The sequence below is a fragment of the Corythoichthys intestinalis genome, chromosome 9 (assembly GCF_030265065.1).
Source record: "Corythoichthys intestinalis isolate RoL2023-P3 chromosome 9, ASM3026506v1, whole genome shotgun sequence".
Classification (NCBI taxonomy): domain Eukaryota; kingdom Metazoa; phylum Chordata; class Actinopteri; order Syngnathiformes; family Syngnathidae; genus Corythoichthys; species Corythoichthys intestinalis.
Genome location: NC_080403.1, coordinates 56,957,095 through 56,978,779, shown reverse-complemented (window position 1 = coordinate 56,978,779; position 21,685 = coordinate 56,957,095). Strand labels below are relative to the sequence as shown.

Sequence of the window (21,685 nt, the reverse complement as noted above, 5' to 3'; positions counted from 1 at the left end):
AAAACGCCCCAAATAAAATAGAACCGGTGTCTAGCGAGTCCACGTTAGCTTAGCACCGACTGTTGTCATGGAGCTGCTAACACGTTAGCAACCTTTGTTCCTGAGCAAACTGGCTAGCTAGCATATCTACTCAACAAGCCTCCTATTACTAACATATCTATATTAACCTGTGCGCCACACTCAAGGCTTTTTTGTATTATTATTATTATTTTTTGTGTGTGTGTGTGTGTAGAGGTGCAACTACAAACTATCTTTCCTTGACACAGCAAGTGTCACCACAGTTGTTGCCATCATTTCTAGTTGTTATGGTAATATTTATACTTGAACTGCTACATAATATAATCATTTTTGTTTTAAAAGCAGGTTGATTATGAAAATTGAAACATTCATTATAATAATGTTATGAGAATAGAGGTGCAACAATTAATCGATTATCGACAACTATTTTGCTAACCAATTAATTGTTTAGGAACTTCTTCACCTTAAACCTGTCTAAATTCTTAAAATTACATACCTATAACTATACGTATAACTTTTCAGTTGTAAATATGATCCGATTTCTTCATTATTTTTTTGTTAAGTCAAAGTAGGACATGAACAAATGTCTGCTTTTACTTTGGAAAACAACAATTCACCTTTTTGACAATTTTCGGACATCTTACTCTCTAAACCAGCTTCTTAATAAGGCTTAATAATACAGTTGTTGACGACAGTTAGGTCAGGAAGCCGTAATGAAATATTATTTTTTAAGAAAATAGTCATCCATTTTGTGTTCATTCATTGTTACTCACTACATGTTATATTACTACAATATATATATATATACACATGCCTAAAACAACTTCAAGGTATATGGTGAAGGTAATTGAAAAAAGTGACATTTCTCCAATTAATCATTTTCATTTGGATTTCGGACATATCGTTAATTTTGGTAAAAGTCAACAACCTGGCATATTTTCCCATTTTTATTTATTAAATCTGGCCAAGAGTCATCTAAAATGACTTACACAAGCTTCTTTAAAATAAACTGCTGTATTTTAAGCCAAAAGAACTGTTGTGTTTGATAGAACAATATGTCTATATGCTGCCATAGCAGATTCATGGCGCATTAAGCCCTCGAACTATTTTTAATTTGTCCGTTTTACCCTGGTAACCCTTGTTTACAGACGTCGCGCAACCGATAATAATTATTTTCCATTCTAATTTGGAAATAAATTCTTTAAAAATCAAACAATATGATTTTCTGTTTTTTTATCCACATTCTGTCTCTCATGGTTGAGGTTTACCCATGTTGACAATTACAGGCTTCTCAAAATGTCCGTCATTTTTAGCTTAGAATCATTCATTGATGTCTAATATTTCGTTAAAAGAAAAAAAACACTTAAAAAAATTATTCACTCGCATATTTTAAACTTTTAAGCAAATTAAGTCACAATGAAAAAAATTGTGTCTGTAAAAAAGTCGCGGATATCTACCTCATAGCTATCGCTTGATTGAATTTTTTGTTACTCTCGCATTATGTTAGATGATAAATAATCGATCCAAACAAAGAAAAATTGAAAATATAACAAAACAAACAAAAAAAAAGTTTAAAAGGGTAAATATATGAAAATCTCGACCACTCTTTGATGTCTACGATTTCTGCATCGCGACCCTTGTTCTATGACCATGTTTCACTTCTAAAATTCCCCCAAAAAATCCAGCTGTGAACATTCACAGCTGTGTCTTGACAGTCAGTGATACATGCTACATGGAGTTTTTGGATCGAAACAAGGTAAGTACGCGATAATAGCTCGTTAAAGTCATGGCATCTGTATTTCTGCTCTCGCGTGCTCTCACCTCCAGATAGAGTTTTGCTGTTAATTTTTTTTTTTTTTTTTAATGCTCTCCTGTTCAAAATTTTTCTCCCCCCTGAAAATTGAGATTTTACGCTTTCCAATGATGTATCACACATGCATATAGGACAATTTTGAAATTTGGCCAAATTGGTGGTCTCAGAGCGGAACTTCAAGTCACCTGAGTGTTTTCTGCCATATAAATACTAGCGGTGCAACGGTTTGCAGTTCAAAGCCGAACCGTACGGTTCAATACGCCTTTATGAAGCGCGCCTTTTTGGTTTTGCAATTAATGTATTCCGAACGCTTGTGGAATGAATTGATCGAGCTCTGTGTGCCTGTGTGTGACGTGAAGCACCGCTGTGGAGAAATTCCGCCCCGCAAGTAAATGTCTGATCGCTGTCAAGCACCTGTGTAATAGAAGCCGAGTAACGCCCTCTCTCGCTTACGAGCGAAGTGAAAGTGAAACAAGAAAGAAAACAAATAGCTATGGCGAGCGGAGGAGTGGAGAGACCGAATTTTGAGGAAGCATCGGCTTCTTTCAAATCTGCGGTGTGGCAACATTTTGGTTTCCCCGTGGACTACAATGCGGAGGGGGAGAAAATATTGAAAAAAAAAATTTGCAAGCATTGCTCAGCGCTTGTTCCCCATGCTAATGGCAACACTTTTATAACATGACTCCGGCACCTCAGCCGGCATCACCCACAGATATCACTTTCTCAGAGTAGGACAACCCCGAAGATGACACCAGTGAAAACACACGGCGGGCTTCGTTAATTTATTTGCAACGCTTGACCCGCGTTACATTGTTCCCTCGCGGACATATTTCTCCAACAACGTAATCCCCGACATTTATGAAATGGCACGCAAAGCCATCGAAGATGATTTCGCTAAAGCACATAGTTTCGCCCTGACCACTGATAGTTGGAAGTTGGACGTCCCGTGCTACAGAGCGCTACTACCTAACTGTGACGGTCCACTATAATTCATACCTGTCAAGTTGTACGGTCTCGTCGTAATTTGTACAAGTGAGCACTAATTTTTAAATGTGTCCGACGTACGTTACGTTCAAAATCTGCACGTTTTTCGTGCTTTACTGTTTTTTTTTTCATCCGTTCGGATTTGGTCACCGTTTCTGCAACGAGACAATGTTCGTGAATACGTTGGTTGAATGACGTGACAAAGTTAGAGACACGGAGAGGGAAGAGTGTTTGTTGAGACGCTGTAGCAAACGCGAGGCTAGGCTAGGTGGCTCCAATATTTCCTGACTTAGCCGACAGCGTACAATCTACGCCTAGATATCTCATGCGTATAGAACTACAATCGAAATGACAGACTCGGTAGCGTTCGTAAACAGCCGCCATTTTAGAGCAGCAAACAAACTCAGAAAGGCTCTGTTGTAGTAAACCTTCCGAGCGAACCTAAGCAACTTTTTATCTAAAATACTCCTAAATCGGCAAAATCTTGACTTGAGTCTATCTTTAAAGGTTGAAACAGTTTTAAAATTTTCACATGTCGAAAGTAGACAGAAGGGAACTAATGCAAAAACGGGAGCAGTTTTATCAACTTTAACGGTTGATTCACAACATTAAATGACCTCCAAACATAGCAAAAGTTACTATGTTTTATGGTTTGTTTGTTTTTTTTATGAAAAAAAAAAAAACTTGAAAGGTATCACCAGTTACTTTGCCAAGTAACTTTTTTACTACTGTGTGTGTATTTCAGTAGTCAGTCACTACACTAGTCGAAGAGCTAAGAGGCATTTTAACAGTCGAAAATGTTTACATTTTAAGTGTTTCTTTCATTTTTTAAAAAGCAAAATAAAGGCAGTTTAAAAAAAAAAAAAGCAAAACGCAAACCAAACCGAAACCGTGATCCCAAAACCGAGGTTCAAATCAATCCGTGGGCTAACTGAACCTGTTGCACCCCTAATAAATACATATCCGCATGTTAAGCATAGTTGAGGCAATTGAGCTTAGTATAGTCAACTTGAGACTCTGCAACTTTTGTTCTCAGACCGTCCGTCAATGGCGTTGCTGGAAGAGGAGGACGGGGAGCATCCGCGTCGCGAGTGGAGCCCCAGCATGGGCCACCGAGAGCGTATCCCCATTCAAATCAAGGATAAGCAAAACCTCCGGGTCCACCGAGAAGAGCTCCACGGCTCTTGCCCCACCTCAGAAAACATGTTCTCGCCTCCCCCTGTCGCCAACGAGTACGCGCCGGACGGCCCTCACGCGTCCGCCCTGCCGTCGAGTCAAGGCGTGGAGAACAGGGAGCAGGATCCCAACTCTCGAGGCTCCTCGAGGCACGTGAAGGCGGAAAGCGGAGGCGGCCACAGAGGCCCCGTATCCTCCAACAACGGCGGGCAGCCCCTCGCGCCGGTAAACTGCGCGAATGAAAACAACGTGGACATTATAGGAGTGGAGAACGGAGGACAAATGGTCGGCGCGAAAGGAAACGGACCCGTGGCAAACCAAGGACAAGCCTCTCATATGCGTAATAACCAAGGCGCCAACGTCATGGAGTGCCCTCATCAGAAATCCCCCATGCAAGGCCACGTGTCGTCCTTTTGTTGCAAAGTTTGCGGGGAGGCGTTTAGTCACGTCGGACACCTGCACGTGCACGTACAGGTGCACACGCGGGAAAAACCTTACCGCTGCGGTGTATGCGGGAAGTGCTGCAGCTCTTCGGGCCGACTGCAGGAGCACCAGCGGAGCCACACCGGAGAAAAACCTTTCCGCTGCCAGATTTGCGGCAAGGGCTTCACGCAAATGGCTCACCTCAAAGTGCACATGAGGATTCACACGGGGGAGAAGCCGTACAGCTGCCCCGTGTGCGGCAAGTGCTTCAGTCGCTCGGATAAAATCAAAAGGCATCTTCAGACGCATAGCCGTGAGGGGTCTTATTTTTCAGGCCAGTGATGAAACGCCGTCGCTGAACAGTCCTTTTTTTCTTCTAAAACAACGACTGCCGTTTAAAAAGAATTTTGTACTGACTTAGAACATGGAAATCTTTTACTCTTTCTGTCCTTTTTTCCATTTATTTGTAGAGAATGTATGCACTGTAAAAAACAACCGATACAGTCATGTAAAAGAAGTAGGACACCCCATTAAATATTCAGTTCTCAATGAAGAAATGTTCACATATCTATGTCTGATCTTGTTTTTCTTAATAGTGTAAAGTAGGGATGTCCCGATCCAGGTTTTTGCACTTCTGATCCGATACCGATATTATTTTGCACTTCCGATCCGATACTGATACTGGCCGATACCGGCCTATCTGAGCATGTAAAGGGTTTTAGTCCTCTTGATAACAACTAGCCACCTGAATTAGGTGAGTTTGAATAACACACAATTGTTGGTAACAAGAAACGGACCTGTTTATTCAGTGATAAACACAAAATATTATAAATAACAAACAAAAACGGCATATTCAGTCGGTAAAACGTGCAAATAATATTGTAAACTGTCTTAAAAAAGCAGAAAGCACAAACAACCTCCGTGGAAAATAAACTATTAACTCCGCATCAGTTCTCTGCTCTTGATCTACTGTACTAAGGCTTATGAATGTGTGCAGTAAAATGTGGACTGGATTTTAGGGAAGTCAAATCCGGACGACCCGGACCGGGGTCTAAAAAAAACTGGATCGGGAGTCTGGATCGGATCCGATACTGATGCGCATTTTTTTGCGCTTATCGGCGGTCAATCCGATCTAAATATCGGGTCGGAACAACCCTTGTGTAAAGTTTAGCCTATTTTACTTAAATATTACAGTGGTATGAAATGTCTGAACCTTTTGGAATTTCTCACATTTATGCATAAAATCACCATCAAATGTGATCTGATCCTTGTCAAAATTGCACAGATGAAAAAACAGTGCTTTAACTAAAACCACCCAATAATATTTTGTGCCCGCCCCCCTTTGGCAGCAATAACTTCAACCAGACGCTTCCTGTAGCTGCAGATCAGTCTGGCAAATCGATCAGGACTAATCTTGGCCCATTCTTCTCGACAAAACTGCTGTAGTTTAGTGAGATTCTTGGGATGTCTGGCATGAATCGCTGTCTTTAGGTCATGCCACAGCATCTCAATGGGTTTCAAGTCTGGACTTTTACTTGACCACTCCAAATCATGTACAGTGCCCGCCATAATTATTGGCACCCCTGAAAAAGATGTGTTTTTTAGCTTCTAATAATTTTTTTTATTCAAATAATATGGGACCTTAATGGAAAAAAAGAGAAATGTCCAACTTTCAATACAAGTGCATTCATTCAGTAGTGAAAAAATCCCACATATAGAAAAAATTATTTGACATCAAATAATGTGTGTCACAATTATTAGCACCCCTGGTGTTAATACTTTGTACAACCCCCTTTTGCCAACAAAACAAGGTCTGGGGACTGAGATGGCCATGGGAGGAGCTTGATTTTGTGTCTGGTGAACCATTTCTGTGTAAATTTGGCCATATGTTTAGGGTCATTGTCTTGCTGAAAGACCCAGTGACAACCCATCTTCAGCTTTTGGGCAGAGGGCAAAAAATTTTGATTTCAAATGTCCTGGTATTTCAAAGCATTCATGATGCCATGCACCCTAACAAATCTATAACTGTTTGGGTGGTTTTAGTTAAAGCAGACACTGTATTTTCATCTGTGTGATTTTGACAAAGATCACATTTGATGGGGATTTTATGGAAAAATGTGAGATAGTCCAAAAAGTTCGGATACTTTTTCATACCACTGTAAATGCGTCAACTATAATACAGGTACTACCCGGGTTACGATGTATTCGACTTCCGCGATTTCAACGCTATGACGCAGGAGTCTTGTCCGCCATTTTGTCTCCAGTCTTTTTTTTCTTTTGTCACAAAAACAGTACCTAATTGTACCTCACAGTATGTTTTTTTTTAAATTTATTAACATGACTTGTTCTGTTCTCACTAAACGTGAAGTTGCTCAGCTTTACCGACATCAAACAATTGTGCTTTTTGAAGCTTTTTACTTCCTTCACTTTTGACAATTTGTGAAGCTGCAACACGTCTGTTCAAAACGACACGCGTTTTAACAATAAAACACTCGACACAAAACGTTTGGTGTTCAAACGTCCATCTAGTCTGATCAACATGTAAATTTAGTAGATTAAATTAGCCTAATTTGCATCACAAAAGTCAACTAGATGTCAGCTAAATGCTACGAATGCTAATGTACTGGTAGTCCCCGGGTAATGGCGTACTCAACTTTTTCTTTTTCTTTCTTTTTAACCTTCATACAAGCCAAAAGTATGAAACAATCATGCATGTGTCTGACAGTTTTTTCCTTAAAGAATAAATGTTACATTCATACATGGTACATGCTCATGTCTTACACCACTTGCAGTTGTATTTATTTGTTTGAAACTGATAGAGGAGAGCTAGATTTGGCCAGTTTGTAGAAATGTTAATAAGTAGAAAATGTTCTAAATAAAGAACATGATTGATTTCTAATATTGTCTTATGGATTCTATGTACCTTTACACCCCTGATATGTACATACGTACAGTACGTACCGTCTTTGAATAATAAATACAGTGGGGCAAATAAGTACAGTAATTTTCGGACTATAAGCAGCTACTTTTTTCCTTCATTTTGATACCTGTGGCTTATAGTCCGGTGCGGCTTATTTGTTGATTTTTTTTAGGTAACACTTTATTTGACAGCGGTGTCATAAGACTGTCATAAGATCATCAAAATTATGACTTGACACTATCATACACATTACTGAATGCTTACGTCATCAAGTGTCATTTGGCAAATTATGTCACTTACTCAATTTTTGTCCATCTTGGATCTTTTGCATCCATTCAAAAGTGAGATTATTTGCCGGATAACACTTAATGACATCTGTTATAAGCATTCATGAATGCTCAGGACAGAGACATGTCATAATTATGATTGTGTAATGACAGTCTTATGGCACCACTGTCAAATAAAGTGTTAGCAAATACCATAACTAGCAATTGATGAAACAATTGGAACAGTAACTGAAGAAATATTTAGCACAGAACATGATTTTTGATTGTTATTTACATCTGTAGTGCTGCAATGCATGCTAAGAGGCATGTTGGATGACAACAGTCAACAGCAGGTGGCAGCAGAGGTTGACTGTCTCCCCCAAGGGAGCAGTGATGGCCAAATGAAGCTTCTTGAAGCAATAAAGCTTTGCACTAATTAGTAAGAAGTTTAATGATGGTTCATTTGGTCTTATGACAGTCGGTCATATGATGCCGCTGTCAAATAAGGTTGTACCGGTTATTATCTTTTGGTGTAAATATCCCATGATACAGTGAGGACAGCTGCGGCTTATAGTCCAGTGCGGCTTATCTATGAACAAATGCCGTTTTCGTGCCAAATTTGGTGGGCTGCGGCTTATAGTCAGGTGCGCCTTATAGTTCGAAAATTAGGGTATTTAGTCAACCACTAATTGTGCAAGTTCTCCCACTTGAAAACATTAGAGAGGCCTGTAATTGTCAACATGGGTAAACCTCAACCATGAGAGACAGAATGTGTAAAAAAAAACAAAATCACATTGTTTGATTTTTAAAGAATTTATTTGCAAATCATGATGAGAAATAAGTATTTGGTCAATACCAAAAGTTCATCTCAATACTTTGTTATGTACTCTTTGTTGGCAATAATGGAGGCCAAACGTTTTCTGTAACTCTTCACAGGCTTTTTACACACTGTTGCTGGTATTTTGGCCCATTCCTCCATGCAGATCTCCTCTAGAGCAGTGATGTTTTGGGGCTGTCGTTGGGCAACACGGACTTTCAACTCCCTCCACAGATTTTCTATGGGGTTGAGATCTGGACACTGGCTAGGCCACTCCAGGACCTTGAAATGCTTCTTACGAAGCCACTCCTTTGTGGCCCTGGCTGTGTATTTGGGATCATTGTCATGCTGAAAGACCCAGCAACGTCTCATCTTCAATGATTTTCACTCAAAATCTCTCGATACATGGCCCCATTCATTATTTCCTTTACACAGATCAGTCGTCCTGGTCCCTTTGCAGAAAAAACAGCCCCAAAGCATGATGTTTCCACCCCCATGCTTCACAGTGGGTATGGTGTTCTTCGGATGCAATTCAGTATTCTTTCTCCTCCAAACACGAGAACCTGTGTTTCTACCCAAAAGTTCTATTTTGGTTTCATCTGACCATAACACATTCTCCGAGTCCTCTTCTGGATCATCCAAATGCTCTCTAGCGAACCGCAGACGGGCCTGGACGTGTACTGGCTTCAGCAGGGGGACACGTCTGGCAGTGCAGGATTTGAGTCCCTGGCGGCGCATTGTGTTACTGATAGTAGCCTTTGTTACTGTGGTCCCAGCTCTCTGTAGGTCATTCACTAGGTCCCCCCCGTGTGGTTCTGGGATTTTTGCTCACCGTTCTTGTTATCATTTTGACGCCACGGGGTGAGATCTTGAATAGAATCCCAGATCGAGGGATATTATCAGTGGTCTTGTAAGTCTTCCATTTTCTAATAATTGCTCCCACAGTTGATTTCTTTACACCAAGCATTTTACCTATTGCAGATTCAGTCTTCCCAGCCTGGTGCAGGTCTGCAATTTTGTCTCTGGTGTCCTTCGACAGCTCTTTGGTCTTGGCCATAGTGGAGTTTGGAGTGTGACTGACTGAAGTTGTGGACAGGTGTCTTTTATAACGATAATGAGTTAAAACAAGTGCCATTAATACAGGTAATGAGTGGAGCCTCGTTAGACCTCGTTAGATCTCGTTCGAAGAAGTTAGACCTCTTTGACAGCCAGAAATCTTGCTTGTTTGTAGGTAATTATTTTCCACACTAATTTGGAAATAAATTCTTTAAAAATCAATTTTCTGTTTTTTTTCCACATTGTGTCTCTCATGGTTGAGGTTTACCCATGTTGACAATTACAGGCCTCTATAATCATTTCAAGTAGGAGGACTTGCTCAATTGGTGGTTGAGTAAATACTTATTTGCCCCACTGTATTTACATACGTACAGTATGTACCATCTTGGAATAACAAATATCTACGGATAAATGTATTTCGGTACAGTATGTATTTACAATCTATAAAAAAAAAAAAAAATCTGATTGTGGTAACTATCCACTGTTCTGTAATAAAATATACTCGCCACCTGGGGGGGCACTTATCATGTCGAAAGTCGATCCGTGAACCTGGCAACAGTGTTTTTCTATTTGTGAAATTCAAAGTTTCAATTTATTTATTCATTTCTTCTTCTTTCACTGTTCTGCTCACCTGTCACGGTGCAGACAGGAAATGAAACCATGATGTTCACTGATTAGATGCCTAGTGGCTTTTATTGAGCCTTTACAAAGATCATTTGCTCACATCGAGCCTCAATTTTGTGTGTGATTTGAACTAAGGGTGGAAACCTCGTTTGCTCACGATACGGTACGATATTCGAGACATACTACATCGCTCACGAAAATGACGTCGCGATATGGTGACACAACAATTATTGACACATGGGTTAGGAAATCATTTTACAAAACAACTTTATGAGATTACCATGAGTAGCCGTGACATCCGCCGCCTCCCAGTCGAAATGGATTGGACATCTAGCGCCGTTGATGACAGTTTATTAGGCTCGAGCGTTTACGTCACAGCAGCACGGGATCGTGCGAGATTTGCGACAACGCAGCCATTGCGGAAGCACGTCTGCATCACGGGACATTTAAACTTAACGGCAAATACAATTGAACTACGAGTGCCAAAGATGGAAAAATGTAGGGAAAACTTGCCAGTTCGATACAGAGACAAACTTGTTACCACGGCGAAGGACAGATATGTGAGCAGTTTTAAGGATGTGAACAATGTTGACCCTCACGAGCAAGCCGAACACAAATGGAATAAAGATGTCGACAAGCTTCCACCACTACGCGAAATGGACATCATGCTGTATTTAGTGTTTGGTGTATGTTACTATGCTCATCAGCAATTCCGAAACTACAAATCGCTACAAAGCTAAGAACAGTTTTGCTGCGGATGGGTGCAGGATCTGCACATTATGACCGTAGCAAACGGCAACACCATCTTTCTAGCAAAGGTAGGCAGTGTGTGTTTACATTAGTCTGTGACCACGGATGTACAAATTTTTTGTTGCAGAAAACGTAGCCTGTGTACAAATTCTTTGCCACTGTCTCACGTCAAATTATTACAGCTTTTTCATTTAGCAACGACAGGAATTATGTCTTATGAAGACAATGCACATGTATGCATGCTAGTTGTTTAGCTGTAGCTATAGCTAACAACAGGCCGACTTTGGGCGTAAAGTTACTGAAATTTGCGTAAACAAACAAAATTAACTTACCGGAGTGGAAGTGCATAGAGCAAACTCAGTGTGTAACTGGAGAATCAAACGTTATGCCCTTCCTTCTGATCGAGGCCACCCGTGCCATTCTTCGACATTTGGTAAGTTCAGATATGACCTTTCCCTCGCCTTTTCTCCATGTAGGGATCCGAAAGAAACTCAATGGTGTTCCGTCGAGCTGTACATTCTCCTTTCTATTCGATTGGTTGTTGCAATTCTTTACCGCACAATAATTTCCAACCATTTTTAAAGAGCGACCTGTGTTCAAATGCCTCACTGTTATGTTTCTTGCTTCCATAATGGCGATAGCGGCGGAAACCTCGCGAGTGCCACGTCATACGCTCGAGCCTAATGAGCTAATATCGACACTGTTATAGACCCTACTCATGTGACGTCACAGCCACGCCCCCGCACCATGTTGTCTGTATACTCGTCATGTTAATGCATTAGCGCTTCGTAAATTCCTCCTATTATGGCGTGTTTTTCTTCTCATTAACATTAATAATCAAATTGGTGACGTCGTGTGTGGCGGTCGGTTGCAAAAACAGAGACGATAGACGGAGAGACTTGAAGTTCTACCGGATTCCGAGAGACCCGGTGAGGAGAGCGAGATGGGCTGCTGCAATTCGACGAGAAAACTGGGCTCCAAACGATTACCACAGATTATGTAGTAGTCATTTTATATCTGGTAAGATGCATTTAATATATATTTAGAGGGTTTTGGGCTGACAACCACAATTAAGATCATTGCTAGGCTAATCGCCGACAACATACACTCAGACATTGTGAATGAACTACCTGAAAATATATAATTATAAGGGGATAATAAGACAGTTGTCATACAATTAATTTACAATTTCACTATTGAGGTCAAAAGCCAAAAAATAAATTAAACTAGGGACAATCTGGAGTAGTGCTATCGCACTTCATATTTATTACATATTATATATGTATGTAGCGAGAGTGCTATCGCTAAACCATATAAACATTAAAAGCCCTAGCTCCATTGACAAATGACATGAAATACATTAGACTTGACAGTGGACGTTAGCAAGAACAAAAGATTTTGAATTGAAAATTTCGTAACTCACCTTCCGAGCACAAGATTCCTGCTGAATTTTCTTGTACGAGGACCTGTTTCACCCAACCAGCAACGTAGCATTTATAAGCCTCCAAGCTCTTAAAGTTTTTCAGACTTTGTGAGAATAGGCTGATTTTGTGTGGACAAAATAGTTGTACAGTTCAGGGTAGCTAGCAGATGTCAGGCAAATACGGCGAAGCCAGCGGGTCGAAAAACATCGATTTAGGCATCAAATACGGATCTGGCGAATGGATAAACTGAAGCTTTTCCACGTAACGCCTTTTATGCAACGCATCCAATGAGTTTACAGCATCAGATAACACCGGGGCTTCCATGAATTGCTCTATAACTTGCTCGACTAATTGAAAACAATGAGAATAGGTCTAAAACATGGGTGTCCAAACCTGTCCTAAAGGGCCGCTGTGGGTCCTGGTTTTTCTTCATACCAATCGAGCACAGACGGTTTAACCAATGAAGTTTGTGCTAAAACAAGCTGCACCTGACTGCAGTCAACTGATTACACTTGTGAGACACCAGATTGGTGCGAAGATGTTGTCTTATTTAGTAGGAATGAAATCCAGCACCCACTGCGGCCCTATGTGGAATAGTTTGGACACCTCTGGTCTAAAAAATAGGTACAATATGGCGGCCGGATACAGCGACACGTCATTTTGTGACGTAGGTGAGTAGGGTCTATAGTGGAAGCTTTTGGTAGCAACCTGTCGGTTGTTGAAGTAAAAGTTACTACTCTACGCAGCTTTGCTGTGAGAGTCCATTTATTTGGAAGTCTATCCCGCCACTACTGGTCTGATATTACATGGCTTTGTAAGAGTCCCTTGTTGAGTATGGAGTTAGATTTGTGTCTTTATTATTCAATCAAAAAAAAGTTGCTTCAATCAAAATATGTATTTGCAATTGAAGAAAAAGTCACTTCAATTAAAAAAAAAGTGTTTAAATGCTAAAATAAATTTGAAACTCCCAAAAATATATTTGAAAACTATTTTTCTTTAATTGGTTTAATTTTTTTTTTTTTTTTAATTTAAGTTTTTTTTAAAACTTTTTTTATTGTAACAACATTTTTGATTGAAGTCATGTAATTTTGCGTTTGGACCACATTTTGGCTAGGACATTTGTCTTTATAATGCAATCAAAAATTAAGTTGCTTCAAACAAAAAATATATATATTTTCAAAAGAAAAATTAGAAAAAAAGTGTGTTCAAAACTTTTTCCACCTTAAAAAAAAAAAGAGTTTAAAACTTTTTGCTTTTCAAAAAAAGTTACACTTCAATAAAAATATATATTTCAAAAAAAAAATTGTCAAAAAAATATTTTTGCAAATGATTTTTTTCTTTGATTAAAAATAGTTTTTTGATTAGAGCAACTTTTATTGCGATTGAATGATTTGGACACAAATGTCCTATCCCTAGTCTCAAATATTTTTTCACATTCAAACCTTTTTTTCTACGTTTGACTTTTTTAAAATGTTTTGATTCATTTTTCTTTTGAAAATATATATATATATTTTTGTTTGAAGCAACTTATTTTTTGATTGAATAATAAAGACACAAATGTCCTAGCCAAAATGCCCAAATGCACAATTACATGACTTCAATCAAAAATGTTGTTTCAATTAAAGAAAAAAAAAACTTGACTTAAAAAAAAAAAGATTCAAAGAATTCAAAGAAAAATAGTTTTCAAATATATTTTTTGATTATCTAATTTATTTATATAAAAACTTTTTTTTTTTTATTGAAGTGACTTTTTCTTCGATTGAAAATATATATTTTGATTGAAGCAACTTTTTATTTGATTGAAGCAACTTTTTTTTTTTGGATTGAATAATAAAGACACAAATCTACCTCCATAGTTGAGTCCCTCATATTTGATTTTAGCTTGTAATTCAGAAAACGTCCAAGCCGATAGTGCTGGAAAGTGATGTGCTTTGATACGAATAGAATTTGCCATGTTGACTAATTGCAACATTAATCCCCTGTAAAGCATTATGAGTATTAGAGGAAATGAATAATTCTTAAATAGGATTAGAAAACTCAGCCACAAACCCTATTTACAAACTCCTCATGTTTGCTTTCCTTAAATATCCCTTGGGTTCAGGAAAAAGGGGGAAAAAAGATTTACAAGTAACCTTACCCGCCAACTAAAAGAAAAGGAAAACAACTACATACTTCTTGCTTTCCTGCAAATCTCATTATAGGTCACATGTTCTCTTGCACTCACTCTTTTGCCGTCAATGGCATGACCTTATTTGGGTGCCCGTTGAATGTCAATGTGATGTAATGGTAAGTGTATGGTCAAAAATCGCAGCCACACATTTTTCTCCCATTCAAAATAAATGGAATATTTGGACGTGCATAGCCATCAATGGCATGAATGTGCATAGCCTGCAAAAATGCCATATAACAAAAACAATACAATATAAAAAAAAAAAAAAAAAAAAAAAAAAAAAAAAAAGCCATATACCAAAGCCATTTTGCCTCATACAAAAAATGCCACATACCAAATGAAAATGCCATATACCAAAATCCATTTTGCCATATACCAAAAAAATGCCACATACCAAAATCCATTTTGCCACCCCCCCAAAAAAATGCCACATGCCAAGTCATTTTGCCACATACCAAAAAGATGCCCCATACCAAAAAAAAAAATGCCATATACAAAAAACCATTTTGCCACATAAAAAATCAATTGTGCCACATACCAAAAACCATTTTGCCACATACGGATAAAAAATCCCATATATCAAAAACCATTTTGCCACATACCAAAAAAATGCCTAATACTAAATAAAAATGGCATATACCAAACCCATTTTGCCATATACCAAAAAAATGCCATATACCAAAATCCATTTTGCCATATGCCAAAAAAATGCCATATACCAAAATCCATTTTGCCATATACCAAAAAAATGCCACATACAAAAATCCATTTTGCCACCCCCCCAAAAAATGCCACATGCCAAGTCATTTTGCCACATACCAAAAATGCCACATACCAAAAAAAATGCCACATACCAAAATCCATTTAGCCACATACCAAAAAAATGCCTAATACCAAATAAAAATGCCATATATCAAAATCCATTTTGCCCTATACCAAAAGATGCCATATACAAAAATCCATTTTGCCATACACCAAAAAAGGCCACATACCAAAATCCATTTTGCCACCCCCCCAAATCATGCCACATGCCAAGTCATTTTGCCACATACCAAAAAAATGCCACATACAAAAAAAAATGCCACATACCAAAATCATTTGCCACATACCAAAAACTATTTTGCCACATACCAAAAAAATGCCATATACCAAAAACCATTTTGCCGCATAAAAAATCAATTTTGCCACATACCAAAAACCATTTTGCCATATACGAAAAAAATGCCATATACCAAAAATCATTTTGCCACATACCAAAAAAATGCCTAATACCAAATATAAATTCCATATACCAAAACCCATTTTGCCATATACCAAAAAATGTCACATACCAAAATAAAATAAAATAAAATAAAATAAAAGCCACATGCCAAAAGTCATTTTGCCACATAACAAAAACAATTAAAATGCCACATACCAAAATCCATTTTGCCATTAAGCTAGCGGACTTTCGCTATGTGAGTTAGCCAATTTTTGTAAAGATTAGCAATTTAAAGCATTTAAGCTAGTGCACTTTTCCTATGCAAGTTAGCCAATTGTCGTATACCTTAGCATTATTTAGGCAAGACAAATTTGTTTATACAGCACAATTCAACAGAAGGCAATTCAAAGTGCTTTACATCACATGAAGATCATAAAAATCCCATTAACTCAATAGAACGTAAAAACAAAGAAAATCGAAATATATCATTTAAGCTAGCGGACTTTTGTCATGCATGTTAGCCAATTGTTGTAAACATTAGCGTTATATACAGTAGCATTGATGCTAGTGGACTTTTGCTATGCAAGTTAGACAATTAAGTAACAATTGGCTAAGTTGCATAGCAAAAGTCTGCTAGCTTAAGTGCAATATAATGCTAATCTTTACCAGTTTTTGGTGCGAGCTAGAAACAATCTGGTGCGCACAGGATTGCTTAAATTTATTTTATTTCTGTCGATGTCCCATCAGGGGCTCCATAGCTAGAGATTTGACATGAAGTGCTTTTATTTTGAAGTGCAACAGAGCAAACTGTTGTTTTTGTTTTTTCGGAAAAAAAGAAAGTAAGTCAAGATGAATGAGAAGTGTTATGGCCTCCTGGAATGAGTACAAATACATGAAAGTATCAAAGAAACTTGCGTGCGATATTTACCATTTACAAATGAAAAAATGTGCAAAAAAACTCGTGTCCCAACCGCGTTTGGAAATTCCTACTGATGTTCTGTCTGATACTTTGATGTGACGTGATCGAAAGAATTTGGGAGGGGAATGAGGGTGAAAGCCAGGGAACGCAAATGAGAGATCTCAGTTGGAGTCTTGGTTGACTGGACACAGAGTTTAGTGGACCTCATTAGGGGGGAAGCTTCATAAAGGAGCAAACTCGCTAACAAGCATGCTGCTTTGACCCAAGTGGGGCGACAAGGTTTGCTGCGGCCGTACAGTTTGGAGGAATACTTTTGACCATTTGGATGCTGTGGTCTCTCTTGTGGTCTCAGCTATAGCATATAATCACATTTTCCTATAGCCTAACATTTTATGTTCACGCCACTATTGGAAAGAAAAAAAGTTTTTTAAACCTGTCCTGTTTAGCTGTTTGACGTGGAGAATGTAAGGCTAAGTGTCTGGCTGGTCTGAACAGTTGTAATGTTTCACATTGAGAGTACGACATACTCCCATTGTGATCATTCAACTTACTTCGTTTATTATGACAAAGCAGCGAACAGGAAAGGGTTATGGAGGAACAGAAGAAAAGAAGGAGAAAGAGACAGAAGAAACACAAAAAACAACAAAAAATACATTGAACGACTACACTAAATGAATATGTTGGGGCTATCGTCAGCTAGATGTATTTCTGATTGACACCATGTGGGGAGACTGTTGACCAGGGAAATTAGGGGAGGGGGAGTCAATAAGCTAAGTGATTGGGAGGGGTGGATTGTACACAAATCAGCTGTGTGATCTAGAAACCAGTAATCGTGTGAATCCCTTGTGAGTGTAAGCCCATCAGCAACCGACCCTACGCCGCCCCATCGCCAATCCTGGCACCGGGGCCCCCCCATCCGAGCGCGCCTAATCACATCCAGCCGCGCACGATCCCCACCAAACGCGCGACAGCCACGCAGAGGAGCGGGCGCCACCCCAGGGCCATGGTCCCCACCCATTCAGCCCGGGGAGGGACGGCGGGATTCCCTCCTCCCGCAGCCCAGCAGCAAAGGAGCCCCCCCCCCCCCCCCCGGGATCCAGGGTGGTCCCATCGGCCGGCCTTCAGGAATGGGAAGAGGTGACGCACCACCAACCCCATGCCCACCCTCGTCTCCCCACCCGGCCCACGAGCCACAGCCGCAGCCCCCCAAAGCGCACGGCACGACACAGCAGCCCCAACGGCCCACCAAACCCAAGGCATGGCAGGGTCCCCCGCCAGACCAGGCGACACCCAGCAGATACACCGCTGTCGGTTGGGTTTTGGTGCCATTGAAATGGATGGCGAATAGAGCCATTGGCAATGAATGGGAAATTTTAGCCCTTAGAAATGAACGGGAAAAACTTTTGACTAATTTTGGCCATGAGTAATGAATGGGCAAGGTTTTGCCAAACCATACGTTTTTGCGTCACTCATTTAACTTATACATGTTAACGTCAGAATGCATCTCGCCTAATGCAATCTTCTGATATGCTTGCAAGCATGACCGTAAATGGAGTTGTTTGTCACAGAAACTGCTGATAGTTTTGCCTCAGATAATCATGGACTTTTAACTGCCGGCGCAGCAAGGCTCATGAGCTATTTTGCAAGATTTGCAGGAAGAGCTAATCACCAAACGTTCCAGAAACACCTCCTTATCTGTATATAAGGAAGGCCAAGCCCTCTGTTTAGTATGCATTTCTCTACACGGCTTGTTCTGTAACTAAATGCACCCAGAAATTTCTGAAATTAAAACTGTGCAGTATTGATCTCTTGCCTCCAGTCTTCATTTAACAATCCAGTCTAGCCGTCTCACCTGAATTGAAAACGAACACGCGGAGGACCTGAAAGACTGCCTCCAACAATGTCCAACACCTTTCCGGTTGGTCAGTGTAGTTACAAGACGTTTTGTAACACTACATTTTAAGGCCCATGTGTAACCGGTGTGTCAGCGCCGCCCCGGGTTCCGCTCCCACCTCTGACCAGGCCGCGAACCCGCACGCCACGACGCTTCCAATCGGCAGGCAAGGACGGTAACCACTGCGCCTATAAAGCTCGAGCCAATGGCGCAGCCTTTAGCGTCCTTACATGAAGGAATCGGCAGGGAGGTTTCCACGCTCCACAACGGACCTGCGTGTACCCGTTACACTCGCCCCGAAACCTTCGCTGCCAATCCGGGTCACGGCACCATTGTAACCGGTGTGTCAGCGCCGCCCCGCGTTCCGCTCCCACCTCTGACCAGGCCGGGAAGCGAACCCGCATGCCACGACACTTCCACTTGGCAGGCAATGACGGTAACCACTGCGCCAATAAAGCTCGAGCCAACAGCGTAGCCATTAGCGTCCTTACATGAATGAATCGGCAGGGAGGTTTCCACGCTCCACAATGGACCTGCGTGTACCCGTTACACATGTCCACGTCTCTGACTGTTACCGAGACAACCCTTTGTTTGCCATTAAAGGAAGTTTCTTCAGGGACCTAGGAAGCTTATACAGCCATGAAATTTGGCACACGTGGTCGAATTGGCCCAATTAGAAGATTTGTTTTCGTTTTGAATAAGGGCGTAGCTGCACAGCTCAGTAGCGCCTCCTTTTTTGTAGAACCCGCTTCAATAGGGGTATTTTCACCTAGGTGTGTGAATGTATTTATCATCTCAAGATATACAAAAACATCTCTGTCAGCTATACCCACAACACAAAACAGGTTCCACACAAAAAAAGAGGCGAGTTTCCAGCACAGGTTAGTTTCTCATGCGATGATGAGACTGGGACGATCTGTCATCACCCTGAGCTGCGTGCCGCCGAAATTGTGTGTGCCCGTTCAGTCCTGCTTGCAGGCCTAGTTCATTTCGTATCTTGATGTACCACTGTATTGGGATTGGGGTCAGTGTTTCCCATTATTGGATTATATTAAGGACAAAAACAAGCTGCTATCTGCACAGAATTAATCGTAGTGTCGGCTTTAATCCTTTGCTCCCATGCCTGATCTTCAGCAACAGTTCATGATGAAATTTAGTAACCTCATCCTTTCAGTGTCAATTAAATTTTTAGCCCAGACGCTCACTGAGATGGGTCAATTCAATTTGTGACTGTAGAAACAGTGAAATCAACTGAAGCTAGGACGTCTTAAAGGACTCCCTCAGAGAGGAGCAGTCAGTCAGTTTCCGCATCACAATGCAGACAACATGCAAAGTGTACGCCACATTGACAGACAGCACTTGAGGTAACAATTGGCTTATTTTTAGAACCGTATGAATGACATTTAACAATTCCTTGACAGCAGAGATGGTTGTCTGTTGAGGAGCGCATGTGTTTATGTAAAAACAACAGTTTGGACTGTGGGTTGGCAATTTATGCATACAATTCAACAGAATTATAATGGTACAACAACAAAAATGTCATTTCACTTGCTGTTCTGTTTCCTTCTTAGACGTCTCAGCGACTCTACACAAAAATTGTAAGAGCATAGGGAATGTCAACCAAGAAAATTATTTAGCAAGGCTAAGATCAGGGGCAGAGCCTCTTCTTCGTCTGGGCTGTCAGTTGCGGGGGTACAGGGGGTTGGGACTCTGGTCCCAAGCTGCCCTATGGCAACCTCTCTGTGTTTTCCTGATTCCGGCTCTCTCTATTTTTTCTAACCGGGCATCCTCGTTGGGAGCCGGCTCGGATCGCCGGCTGGACGGCGGCGGGGTTTCGCCGCCTCCAGGTGGGGATCCCTTCCTGCTTCTGGCCTAGTGGGTCAATGGAGTCCTGTATTGGACTGCGTCGGTTGGGGGGTTGTGGCGGTGGGTGAAATTGCTTCAGTAAATCAGCACAGGAGTCTAGCTCACATTTCACCACCAATGGAAAATGGATTTTGCCATGTGGCTTTATTTTTTGCCATTAGGCAAAATGGATTTTGTCATGTGGCATTTTTTTTGCCATGTGGCCCTTTGCCCGATGGCAAAAAATGCCATATGGCAAAATCAATTCTGCCACATGGCAAACAATGTCACATGGTAAAATCCATTCTGCCACATTGCAAAACAATGCCACATGGCAAAATCCATTTTGCCAATTAGCAAAAAAATGTCACATGGCAAAAAACAAAAAAACAAATGCCACATGGCAAAATCCATTTCGCCACATTGCAAAAAAATGCCACATGGCAAAATCCATTTTGCCACAAGGCAAAAAAAAGCTACATGGCAAAATCCATTTTGCCACATGGCAAAAAATGTCACATGGCAAAAAATGCCACACGGCAAAATCCATTCTGCCACATTGCAAAAAAAGCCACACGGCAAAATCCATTTTGCCACATGGCAAAAAAAAGCTACATGGCATAATCCATTTTGCCACATGGCAAAAAATGTCACATGGCAAAGAATGCCACATGGCAAAATCCATTCTGCCACATTGCAAAAAAATGCCACATGCAAAATCCATTTTGCCACATAGCAAAAAAATGTCACACGGCAAAAAAACAAAAAAAAAAAACAAAAAACAAAGGCCACATGGCAAAATCCATTTCGCCACATTGCAAAAAAATGCCACACGGCAAAATCCATTTTGCTTCATGGCAAAAAATGTCACATGGCAAAAAATGCCACATGGCAAAATCTATTTTACCACATTGCAAAACAATGCCACATGGCAAAATCCATTTTGCCACATGGCAGAAAAAAATGCCACATGGCAAAATCCATTATGCCACATGGCAAAATCCATTTTGCCTCATGGCAAAAAAAATGCCACACGGCAACCACAACTTTTCGGTCTCTGCCCTGCTCACAATAGTTGCTCGTCTGTCAATGTTCATTTGAAATAGTTAGAATCCTTTGTTTATTTATTATTTTTGGATTTTTTAAAAATGCCACGTGGCAAAATCCATTTTGCCACATTGCAAAACAGTGCCACATGGCAAAAAAAAAAAAAAAAAAAAAAGCCACATGGCAAAAAAAAAATAAAAAAGCCGCATGGCAAAATCCATTTTGCCACATTGCAAAAAAAAAAAAAAAACATTCCACATAAACGTCGACCAAAACTATATTAAATTAGTCCTGATTTTCATCAACAAAAACAAGTTGAAGACAAACACTTTTCGAGA

At 40.3% G+C, this 21,685-nt stretch overlaps 1 protein-coding gene across 3 annotated transcripts in view; it reads left to right on the top strand.

The window, feature by feature from the left end:
* Positions 1 to 21,685, top strand: part of LOC130921657 (adenosine receptor A1-like) — an 85,496-nt gene that overhangs the window by 343 nt on the left and 63,468 nt on the right. Inside the window, exons 1-2 of one of the 3 annotated variants that reach the window (XM_057845802.1) lie at positions 223 to 1,774; positions 3,852 to 11,479. The exons of 1 other annotated variant lie outside the window; for it this stretch is intronic. In XM_057845802.1, coding sequence (XP_057701785.1) covers positions 1,744 to 1,774; positions 3,852 to 4,756 — 936 coding nt within the window. In that variant the 5' untranslated portion in view covers positions 223 to 1,743 and the 3' untranslated portion in view covers positions 4,757 to 11,479. Of the gene's footprint in view, positions 1 to 222; positions 1,775 to 3,851; positions 11,480 to 21,685 lie in introns of those variants that run through there. One more of the 3 variants, XM_057845800.1, reaches the window with a different exon arrangement.